The sequence below is a fragment of the Hyperoodon ampullatus genome (assembly GCF_949752795.1).
Source record: "Hyperoodon ampullatus genome assembly, chromosome: 9".
Classification (NCBI taxonomy): domain Eukaryota; kingdom Metazoa; phylum Chordata; class Mammalia; order Artiodactyla; family Ziphiidae; genus Hyperoodon; species Hyperoodon ampullatus.
This window is the reverse complement of record NC_136922.1, coordinates 6,553,765-6,566,167: the sequence shown is the minus strand read 5'-3', so window position 1 is coordinate 6,566,167 and position 12,403 is coordinate 6,553,765. Positions and strand designations below refer to the sequence as shown.

Sequence of the window (12,403 nt, the reverse complement as noted above, 5' to 3'; positions counted from 1 at the left end):
TATCATTCTGAGTGCTGGTACCTGATTGTATGTCTTTACATTTTTCTCTCTAGATATACATTTCTTTATATTAGCCAGCCAATTTATAACAAGATTCCGCCTTACTAAATTTATGCAATTCTGATTTGAAAGCATTTTAAGATCCAGTTGAAAAAAATAAGACTGTACACATAGAAATAAAAGCATGTTTACATCTAATTATTATCCAGGATTATTTCAGAGAAGAATAAAAATGTGTGGGTTAACTGTGGAGGAGAGGACCGAGTGTACAGATTTAAAGGGATATCCAAATCAAGTAAGAAAAGAAGCTTTTATCATAAACTCAGGAAAGTTGTGTAAAGGCCAGTATATAGAAAGATAGTAGGACTGCTAAAAAACAGGTTGAAAGAGAATGCAGGCTGTGTATAAGGACGGCCAGAGAGGTGAGGATCAGCTACTAGAGATTAAAGATGTCTGTGAGAATCTTCTGTTAGACTTAGTTTCCTACATTGCAGCCTTTGTCATTCACCAGAAGATGTGCATAGTCAGTTGACAGCTCATGTTATGTCTGGGAGGATAGGTAGGGATACAGGATTGGAAGGTAAGAATCTGAGGTCCTAGCTCTTATGGCCCTAATGACATTATGATACTGCACATAATCCCTGATCTTTTTCCTCCCTCTGTAGATTTTTTCCCCTTTTTATTGGTAACATGAGAATGTTTAAGTCTTTACCATAAGTATAAATGTTTTGTGTGTACGTGTGCACTTGTGTGTGTATCTCTTTCAAAATAATGGCTCTCTGAAAATGCAAAAGATTGGGTAGGATTATGTAACACATTTTAAAAATGTTAAAACCTATACACGTTAAAGTATCAAGTAAAATAGTTGTTAACCTGTCTCACTAATAATCGCCTGCTTAGATCCAGTCTGTGAGAGGAAAAGGAAGCAATAAATTTGACCCTAACTTACCGCACATTTTAATTGCACAGTACTCCCAGGGGGTGTCAGGGTCAAGCGTATAGCACCATGGCCTCGGCTTGCCATCAGGATTGCGGCAATAATTATCATCAAAGCCCTTGTCGGGATATCTGCAAACCACACCAAGAAAAGTGTCATGTAAATCTGCCTGGAACACCACCCAGCTCTCAGCTCACAAAATAACTTTTGACTTAGCTCGGATACTGTTAGCTGAGGAAAGAAGAGATTTTCTATGTTTTGCCTTACAAGGACTGCTAATCATTGACTGCTGAATCTATTACTGTGCATATTCTACTAAGGCTAGAGTACCATCCCCTTTGCTACTAAGTTAGGTCCACTTGGTACCGGTCCACTGGTTGAGGTCCCAAACTGAATCCCCTTCTTACAAAGCCCAATTAAGGACAGATTACATAAACATGACCTCGTGTAGAATGCTCATTAAGAAAACGGGTCCTCTTCTAGGGCAGACTTAAAGTTCAAACTGAAAGTTAGGTTTCAATAGCTATGTTACTAATGATAGCTCAGTTTTAAAGCTAGAGTCTTTCTAGGTCATGCCCTCACCTCCAGCAGAGCTAGAGACAAACTCCATCACACCACTTTCTCTGTACCCATCTCCCTTTAAATTAACAGGGTCCTGAATTGGTGAGTTGTTTTTAATTGCTACCACATTCCTTCTGCTCTCACTTAAAAGACAAGAGATGCACTTAAAAACAAAGCAGTTTTAATTTCATCTAGAAGAGCAAGACAAAAAGAGAAAGAAGAAAGAAAAAACACCTTTCAGCAATTTCAGAAGAAAGGTGGGGATAGACCTTCTTCTGTAGTTATTTGTATTTTTATTCTTTATAGTAAAAAAGAAGGAAAAATGTTTTTCAACTAAAATGTTTCCTGTGAAATGAATGGGCCAAAATACACATAATTTTTAAACCATTTAAACTCAAAACCTACTCCTGAGGAGAAAAGTAGACTTGGTTGCCTGACTTTTCCAGATGGGCAACTTCAAAATCCACCACAAGAAAGCAGCCAAAGAATCGTTTGCTCCACCTTTCATTCCCTCTCCGTGGGCATGACCTGCGTCATGGTGTCACACATTGACCCCACTTTACCTAAGTCACGGAAGGTGTGACGTTAGGAGGAGATTCACATTCACTTTTATTTAACAATAATGCCGCCCTCCCCAGCTTGGGCCTGTCAAAGTGCTTATTATTGAATGAGCTTTTCTCTTTTTGCTGCTGTGGAAGGGAAAGAGGAAGCTTCTATTACTGTTTTCCTTCTCCAACCACTGATGCTCCTGTGTTCAGGACCATCCTGATTTCAGGGACTCTTAACCTAATCAGCCAAGACCAGTTGGAGGTGAAGCCCACACTCTCATATACCTCCTCGTAAATCCCTGTGCCCCAAGACTATCAGGAAAACATTATATCAAGAGAATTTCCATGGTAATTTGCCATGGGGCAAATAACAGTTTGTAAATAGAAGCATTGGATGCATGATTTGGTGGTATTTTACCTTTCTGGCAAGAATTTATGCCGATGTGGCGTCTGATGATCCCAGCGCTGACAAATCTTGCCTGATTCTGTATGATCCATGGGACCTCGATAACTTTCCCCATTGCAGGTCATGCATTCAACTAATAAAATTAAAGCATGGCATGTTAATTGCTTCTGACAGCAAAATCAAGAACACCACTGTTCCATTTAAAGGACAGTAAATCACCTATTTAGCAAGGATGTTTTTAGAAAGACTTACGTACCCTTTTAACTTTAAATTAGGGCTTAATATACATTAATAGTGGCATAAAATACTCCCTACTGAAATTTTCATACCGTTTAAATGAGATTTTTGTAGTTTGTGTCATACAGATTTACCATAGGGCCAAGATGCTGCCTTTCTAATTTTTTCATAACTGTCCAGAAGGTACCTAGAAACTGAAAATCCTTGGGGATTTTCCCTTTGCTGTTCTAAAATGCCGGGGGTCTCAATATGTATACTGTCAACACGATAGTGCTCCTCTCAACTTACCCTGCAACACATACACAGAAAATACACAATTGAAAATGAGTACACATCCTACGTCTACAGTTAATGCCAAGATCAGGACCAGATAGATCTGAGAGACCAGCTTCAAATAGTAATCTGGTACTATTTAAAGAATGTGAATATTTTACAGGACGAAATCACGGTTGCTTTCTATCAGTGAGTATCCACATCGAATAACTGAGAAGACTTGCATACTTATCTAGCTTAGGATAGAACATGACCTGCTCTTGAACTTCTTGTACTCACTGTTTTTAAAATGTGTAAGCTGATCTAATTATGCTGGATATTGCTGATGACTCTGTGAAGTTAATTAATAGTTCTCTTCTGGCTGGCCTCTGATACCACACTGAAAACTCTGAATCACATCAGCTAGCTGAAAATAAGGCATCTCAAATGGACAGGTTGATTTGTAGCACAGCAGGCATCCTGTGGAATAAATCATTGCTTGGCTTTCCTACAAATCCGGCAAACTTCCCCAAACACATCATTTGTATCTTGTGATTACTGATTGTCTAACATTAGCGGAAGTGGAACAGATATCAGTGTTTAGTTTTATCCACCAGGATCTAGCCTAATGAGTATTTGTAGAAATTCGGGATATATTATTAGAATCGTCACTTTTGAACCTTTGATTTTTATAATCTAATAGGACGTTAATAACTAAATCCCTAAAACATGAAACCATTTTGCCTGATCCATCTGCTTCTTTTCGTGTAGGTTGATCTATGAGCTAAGACAAGGGACCAATTCAGCTTCCTCTCATTTGATACTGAGATCCCCCAGACAACAGTCAGTAAGCTCCTGAAGTATAAATGAGCGGGATCCAAGAGCACACCGATAAAGGTGCTCTGGTTGGCCAAGGTCAATTCCACATAGGTTATGTAGTATCACATTTCAGCTTTCCATCTGAATGGGGGTACAAACTTAGTTCCGATTTTTAAAAGAATGCAAGGTTTGATATGTTCACAGAAAATGATACAACATTGATCATTGTTGTTTACTCCTTTGTATTGAATGAAAGAGTAGAATAGAATCCTGTGAACACAAATAAGGGGATAAAATATCCACATGGACAATTTCTAATCTTGTATAGTACTCAGGAATCAAAATATACCTATTTTGTCTCAATCAGAAAATGCAGTTTATAAGAGTATATCCTTTTCTTTTTAAATTGAAGTATAGTTCATTTACAATATTGTGTTAGTTTCAGGGGTACAGCAAAGCAATTCAGTTATACACACATATGTATATATCTATATTCTTTTTTTTCCATTTCCATCACAGTTTATTACAAGATAAAGGACACAAGATATCCTTTTCTAATTAGAGTGAATAAAAGTATTTTCCGGGAAACTGTGTTGGGGCATTATTAAAAAACACTTCTCCTGAAACTTTAGAATTTTTAATTTTCTTAAGGAAACATAGCTACACAAATGAAACAGGTGATTCTATAAGATGACTGCTTTCCAGCATGAGCGGTAGATCAGTGCTTCTCCAAATTTTAATGTGCATAAAAGCTACTTTGAGATCTTGTTAAATAAAGAGCAAGTTATGATTCAGTGAATCAGGACTGGGGCATTAATAACAAGCTCCCAGAGGATGATGATGATGCTGGTCCTTGGACCTCACATTGAGTAGCAAGTTTGTAGATAATTTATTCAATTCTGAAGGTTCTTAGTGTTTGGCTTTTAGGAGAGAATGGATTTTACTTAGACCTTGAAGGATGGATAAGATGTGGGTAAACTATAAAGGGGCAAAATAACATAAACGGTACAGAAACATGAATTAGTATGCTATGTTTATAGTGAAGTGAAGAGAGTTATGAATGCAGGTGCAGACCTAGTGAGATTGAAAAATAATAAAAGTTAACAAAGAATGTTAGATTTTGGAAGGCAAAGAAAGTTGCTGTTGGGGTGGGAATTAAGTGAATCCTGTGATAGGACTGAGATGCTAAGTATATTATAGTTACATATTCTTTGATTATTCAGTAATTTTAACATATAAGAAATCATTTGACCCTTGCAGTGAGGACATCAAGGCTCACAAAAGTTTTAAGGGACTTACCTAAAACAGAAAATGCCAGATCTGTGCCTAGAACATAGGTCCTCTGACCCACAGTCCAGCGCTCATTCCATTCTCCCTAATTGCCTCTTTGTCCTACATATTTTAACTTGTTTCTTACACATTCTTACTGGTCATACTTTAAGATAGGTTGAAAGCAAAACTTTCAGAAAGTCAGTCTCCCTGCCTTTTCTCACTATTGTCCTCATTCCCCTCTTCACTCCTGTTTACAGCAGTAGTTTGCCCGCCTGTTGGATTCTCACCTACTGGGGGCTAGGGGAAACGAGACTGACCATCTTATCCAAGGATGAAAAATTGTGGTTTCTCCATTGCATCAAACCATCAGGTTAGTCATAAAAATTACTTCGAGAAAGGCAAATTTTGAACTCATATTTACTTCTCAAACATCAAGAATTATAAGACTCTTCTAAGTTTTCCCAGCTCAAAGTCAAGCCGTATAGGTGGAAACCAAGTCCACCTACCTACCAAGGGTTCAGGTGAAAGCATTATCTATATAAGAGTGCAAGAGGGTGAGGATTGCACCTCCTGCTGTATTTCCTTTTGAATCTCTCTATTGTTGCCAGTGTATTATTTAACCGTTCCATCAAGTTTTTCCCTTAATAAAAAACAAACAAAAGCAAAATACTGTCCCAGTTCACAAAAGCTCAAACTAAATAAATGTTTATGTTCATAAGTAAATGAATACCTTTTTCTAATTATAGTTCTGCCCTAATTGATAATAGAAAACCACAAAAACTACAAATTAATTGTAATATAACTAGGATTAATTTAACACCTTTCTCATATACTAACTAAACTCAAAAATTACTGTGTTCCATTTTTATCAATCATAAAACCACAAGTGATCTGAGTTTACAGACTAAAACAACTATTTTGAAAATATCTCTCAGACAAATCCACTCTAGTGATTACTTCAGCAAAACTGAATGTTTAAAATATGAATAGTCTCACAAATCCACATTTATAAATAATAGTTTTATTTAAATCTTTGTTTTTAAAAGTTTTTTGCCACACAGAGTATGGAATTACACATTTAAAGTTATGGCAGTATTATTTGGTATTTTAAGTGTAAGGTATTTAAAAATAATGATTATGGCTTAATAAAATGCATTTACTTGAATATTTATCATTTAAAAAATCTGGTTCAATGACTAGTGATTGCTTTATTTTAAATCCCAAGCAAATGTTAAAGCAAGAAGTCAAATTTTATATACCTCTGTTTTCCATAATCTTTGAATTAAACATTAATGGTAATATTTTCTTTACATAATTATGTAAGGTTCTAAATGTGATAAACGAGTATTCATTTTGGAATGCTTTTTATATTTCAAAGGTTTAAATTAAAAGAAAATAATTTTAATCTTTAAATACCAGATATATTTTTATGAACCAAAATTTCAGACAAATTTCAGGTGATTATTTAGCAAATACTTCAACATAGTTTAAAAAATTTCAAAATATATATACTGTTCTACTTGTCCTTTTCCAAAGAACAGTCCAAAGTTGACCACATACCTTTCTTATTTAATTTTAAAATATACAAAATGATGTGATCATTAACATTTCATCCATAATAATATAACCTTTGGAACTTGACATTTACAATATCCATAGATTAAAATGTCTCACCCATCATACTATTTAAACATTGTGGATTTTGAGGCTTTTTCCTCATATATGTATTTTAATAGAAATTTACATCATATCAACATTATTTTGTATATTTTGTATTACCCGTTTTATAAATAGCTATTTTTCTCCATTAATGTATTGACAATGCTTCTTCTTATTTTAGATCCTCTTCATTAAAATCATGCTAAAACAATGTTTATGTTAGCATGAATTTAAATATCACAGCTCAATTCACAGTCCCTGAAATATGTTTAGCCTATAGGACAGGTGTTGGTTTACTTGTCTCACAGGAGGGTTATTCTACTCTTTCAGACTTCTAGTTGTTTCCAGAAAAAGCATATCTACAACCTTTAATGCCACCGTGACCAATAGCATCATGTGCCATTCATACTAATGATCAATGCCCTTTTCTAAGGGAGGTGCGATGACCTCAAATCATTAAAAAATATTAGGGACGTATACTCTAATGAGCTAAGGAATACCAGAAATTTTTCCAAGCATTTATTTTTTATCACATTTATTCTACATTGCCTGTCATTTTAGATATCTGCCAATATAGTTTGATGAAGGTTCTTCTTTTAAATCAGGAGTTGAAAAATCACATTCCCACAGACTAGGCAGGCAAGATAAATACTAAACTGTTTAAAGTTTGACCAATTTACCTTCCCTTGAAAACACTGTCCCAGATCAAACAAAACCAATAAAGAAAACTCCTTGCCAATAACTTTCAACCTCAGAAAACTGTGATAGCGGAGAATTCGTTAAAAGTAGGGTTTTCTCCCATGTGTAAATTTAAGACAAACATTACAGACTTATTCATACAAAACAGACATTCATAACGTTATCACAGATCAGTTTATTATTTTTAAAAGAAAAGAAAAACAATGAAGAAGTTATAGTGAACAGAATATGGTATGGAATGGAAAGTAAGGATTTACAAACAGATGGACCTGGCTCTGGCACATGAATTCAAGAATTTTAAATTAACTAGCAACAGAAAACAAATTCACCTTCTCTGTGACAGTTAGCTAACAATGGCCTTTTTATGTGATAAATATCAACCTAATACTTAATGAATATTATGGAAGAAATAGTTCAAAAAATATTTGGTTAATAACAAACAGGTAAAATATCTTACTATAAATATTGGACAGCATTCCAGCCGTAATCCCCACCCCAAGTACTTCAAAATGCTACTAAATTTTTATCAGAATTCAATCCATGTTTCATTTTGATTTTTAGTCTTTTAGTTTCTGACAAAACTAAAAAGCCAGCTATTCAGTAACCAGATAACCAAGAAAAATGAAACCACATACAATGCTGAAATGGTTACTCTTCCTTCTTGCGGTCATTCAGTTTCCACTGTAAAAGTAAGGACAGTGCCCTTTCATGCTGTGAGAGGAGGTGAAGACACAGACATGGGTTTAGAGTGCCTGCCTTCCAGACAGCCTGTGATCTACTGTTTTGATCTCTTCAGATACCATTCTGAATGGTATTCAGTTCCAGACTCTGTATCAGATTTGGTTCACCAAAACACACACAGGGCACTCGAACTTTCTGTGACCCCCTCCCTTATTCTCTTCTGGGTCCGTATACCCTTGCCACACCACTTCAAAATAGCTTTGACAAAACTTCTGCAGAAGCGGGTTCTGGATGAGTAGAATTAGGGTTACTCATAAAGGGCTAAGTGTCATTCTGCTCCTTTCAGGTGATGTATGGGAGCAGATTTTGAGCTATTATGAGCTCAAAACAGCAGATGAGGAAGCCCAAACTTTTACTCTCCCCGAAGAGATACCTCAGGCTCTTTTGAAATTCAAACTGATAACTTGCTCCTTTATTTTGCATTAATCTGATGATAATCAGTTTTTAAAACATCCTATAAAAATGCTCAAATTATGATCTATAGTTGCAATTGAATGAACATCATATTCATTGTGATTTGATTCAATTCTGTTAACCTTTAATGTGAGCTGCAGTTTTACACAAAGGAAGAGCAGAGTGCCCCACATGGCATTCAGGTTCATTTACCTTCTGAACACTGGGGAATGTCACAGACTTCGTAGCGTACCTCTGGATTGCTTGTGAAACACCACGGGCCCCCTTCTTCCCCTCGAGGATTTCGACAGTAGTTTTCCTGTAGGTCTTTACCCCGATAGCTCGAAGGCAAAAAGCTAGTTTTAAAATGATAATCATTACAGTATAAGAGCATGCAAATTTTGGGGGGGCCTATTAACTTTACTAACTAGTGGGTATGTTTTCCCAAAAGTGGAGAAATCCTTTATTCTATCTCAGACCCCTATAGATATTAACTTGAATTCTGTCATTTCCATCTATTCTTAAGATACTTAAATTTTATAGACATTTACCTAACTGAATTCTCATATTCAGCAGTCTTAAGAATGATTCATCTCTGGATTCACTCAGAGCCAGTCATTCTAGAGCCTAATTGACATTGTTTGAACCACAATTTCAAAGTTCCAGTCAAAGGCAGCAAATGATTGAGGATAGCCACTTAGGAGAGAACTGCAGAAACACTGCACTAGACCTTGAAATCTCACTATTACACTGCTTCTCTGAGATAATTATTTGTTTATTTATTGTTTTCTTATGAATGATAGGCCCCCTTTTTTCTGCACAATTGAGAAATAGATTGATAAAGCAACAGGAACAAAGGGTCTAGAAACAAATTGAATCTAGACTCAAATTTCAGCTCTGTCTTACTAACTGGAGACCCCAGCAGGCAATTTAGCCTCTTTCAGCCTACTAGCTTACATATACACTGAGTATAGCCATAACTTATAACATCTTACACCTATGTGGTTGTTTTGAGAAGTTCAAAGAGATGAGAGGGTAATTGGCACTTAATAAACTCCATCTGTTATTAAGCACGCTCCACTTAGTAGTCTTTAGACTGTCATAGTAAAAAACAGAAATGCTTATTCTCTTTAAAAATTTTTAAAGTTTTCACTGTGACTGGGGCTTGGTGCTTTCAGGTTTAGTTCATAATAGTTGGTCATTGCGTGCAGACTGCAATATATTACCTTCATTTAAAATGTTTAATGCCCTGGTTATAATTTTGTTACCATCACACAGTACTTCAACATAAGAGCAGAAGAGTTCAAAGCCCTTTTTATTCTTTTGTACTGCTTGTGACCTTGGCCTCAATGATGCTGCAAGTGTCTGCTAGATTGCACACCAAAAAAACATAAGTAAACAATATATATCTGTAGGTAACATTAGTAGGCACTTTTTTTTGAAAATCCAGTTGCATTTTCAATATTCAGTTCAATTTTTTCTATAAAGCTTAATTTCTACTTTTACTGACCTCTGAGATCTAAATGGTACTTAAATTACAGTGAAGTCCAAAGATCTTAGTATCTCAGTAAATACCATTCCAATATGTTTCCTACCCATTGAAACCTCTAGTTAAGAAATAATCATTTTTGTTATGCTGTGGCATAAAATAAATATGGTCACGCCTTGGGTACCAAGCAACATTTTGCAATGAAATTATTTAATTTGGACAGGAAATACACCAGAGTTAAGTGCTCAGAAAATGTAAATTATTGGTCAAAAATAAAGAGTCCAAGAGACTTACTACTAACCAAACATTTTCAAGATATCTATTAAGTATTATAAACATTATGAAATGCCAAAATGTCTTTACATAAAGAGTTTATATCCCTATTTCACTAGCATTTTAAATATTGGGGAACAAAAATTAGACATTACGTCTTATGACTGACAAAAATTATAATATAATGAAAACTTATCATGACTTTACAGTTCCTAACAGTAATTTTCAAAGGAAAAATAGGTCATCTTTTGCCTTAGTTTTAGCCCCATTATTCCAGAATAATTTAAGATAATCTTTGTGCAATTCTGTGAAAATTATTTCCTTTCACTTTGCCAGTTCTCCAATTTTTCATAGTAAATTTATAATGAAATACTCATTTTTCTGATAGAATCAAAACTGACTTTTACTTTATATTTTTTTCATAAAGTACTGCATTAATCAAATTTACCTAAGAAAATCCCCCTATAACTCTATTTTCTGAAAAAGCTTGGTATAGTATAGTACTGAGAATAAGTTATTGTTAATCACAAAAATCTACATTGTTGCCCCATATGTATCACTCGACTAGTATGTGACACTAGCCCTTAGATAATTTACTTAGTCTTTGGGTTTTCAACTTCACTTACGAGATGAATGGAATGAATTAGATTATTATAAGCTCCTTCATTTTATATCATTTTATGTATTAAGTTTAAAACACTAAATAATGATTTAACACATGTTAAATGCACACATATAAAATATCTACAGTTTTAGAGATTTTTACACACACACACACACACACACACACATATACACACATACACCTTTCCAGTGGATTTGTAAAGCAAAGAAGAAGCTGTGTAGAAGTAGCGAATGGGACTTCCCTGGTGGCGCAGTGGTTAGTACCAATGCAGGGTACATAGGTTCGAGCCCCAGTCCGGGAAGATCCCCACATGCTGCGGAGCAACTAAACCCGTGCGCCACAACTACTGAGTCTGCGCTCTAGAGCCCATGAGCCACAACTCCTGAGCCTGCACACCTAGAGCCCGTGCTCCACAACAAGAGAAGCCACTACAATGAGAAGCCCGTGCACCGCACTGAAGAGTAGCCCCCAGTTATCACAACTAGTGAAAGCCCACGCACAGCAACAAAGACCCAACACAGACAATAATTAATTAATTAATTAATTAATTTTTAAAAAAAGAAGTAGTGAATGAATAAGTCAACAGTTTAGTAGGAAAAATGCAAGTAGGAAGGGAAAGAGATAAAGTAGAAATCAAAACTAGCTATGGTTAAAAGATGAATAAAGTTTTCCCACTGGAGTTAATAAAAATGAAAAATGAAGAGAAAAATGTGTGCTGCTTTCCACAATTCTATATCAATGCATATCACATTCCTCTCTAGGACATGCAGGGTAAAGAGCAGTCTGGTCATCTCTTCTCTTCAGTCTTTGGTGTATATGACTTTTTACCCCGATTAACTGGTTTTCTTTTGTGTTCTGAAGTTTTCAGTCTGCTTTTCTTTAGTATCCCGTACTTGACCAAGCGATGAAGCCTAGACCTGCTCTTTGCACTCTATGTGTTTATTCAGCACATGTTTATGAGAACCTATTACACACACACCCTGTGCCATTCAATAGGCTCTGTAATAAACTTTTACTCACATATGTACTATTTTTGGTTCTCTGTCCTTGTGAGCAAGGCTTTATTTTTAGAGAGATAAGTGAAGGAATATTTAAAATTGAGTTACATCCAAATATACTTTGAAACATAAATTAGATCTTCTGGGTGCTGGCCACCTTTTCGTTTCTTTTAATATGAACTGTGTTCATAGGAAACTTGATCCATTCCATCATCTGCTTCTTTAATGAATGCTGGGTGGCCAGTGAAGGATATAGATGTAGATATCAGGTCACCTGATTTTCTAGTTAAGCTTCTATACTAATTTCATCATCTATCATCATCTTCCCATTAAGCCACTTGTAAAATATTTCAATTTAGGGAGTTGACAATAAATCACTCCTCTAGACAGACGTATATAGATACATATTTCTCTTTCAATTTTCCATAGAGTTAATCTTTATTTAACACTTAAAAGTGTTAACCCAGCATGTAGATATTCCAGTAAGCTGCTAA

The 12,403-nt window shown here is 35.4% G+C and overlaps 1 protein-coding gene across 2 annotated transcripts in view; it reads right to left on the bottom strand.

Annotated features, from left to right (window-relative positions):
• HGF (hepatocyte growth factor) overlaps positions 1–12,403 on the bottom strand; it is a gene marked incomplete at its 3' end in the record, with an annotated part of 78,571 nt that overhangs the window by 44,138 nt on the left and 22,030 nt on the right. The window contains exons 5-7 of one of the 2 annotated variants that reach the window (XM_079711784.1): positions 8,738–8,880; positions 2,465–2,585; positions 950–1,068 (exon numbers count right to left, since the gene is read on the bottom strand). In XM_079711784.1, the coding sequence (XP_079567910.1) occupies positions 950–1,068; positions 2,465–2,585; positions 8,738–8,880 (383 nt within the window). The remainder of the gene's footprint in view (positions 1–949; positions 1,069–2,464; positions 2,586–8,737; positions 8,881–12,403) is intronic. The other variant, XM_079711785.1, reaches the window with a different exon arrangement.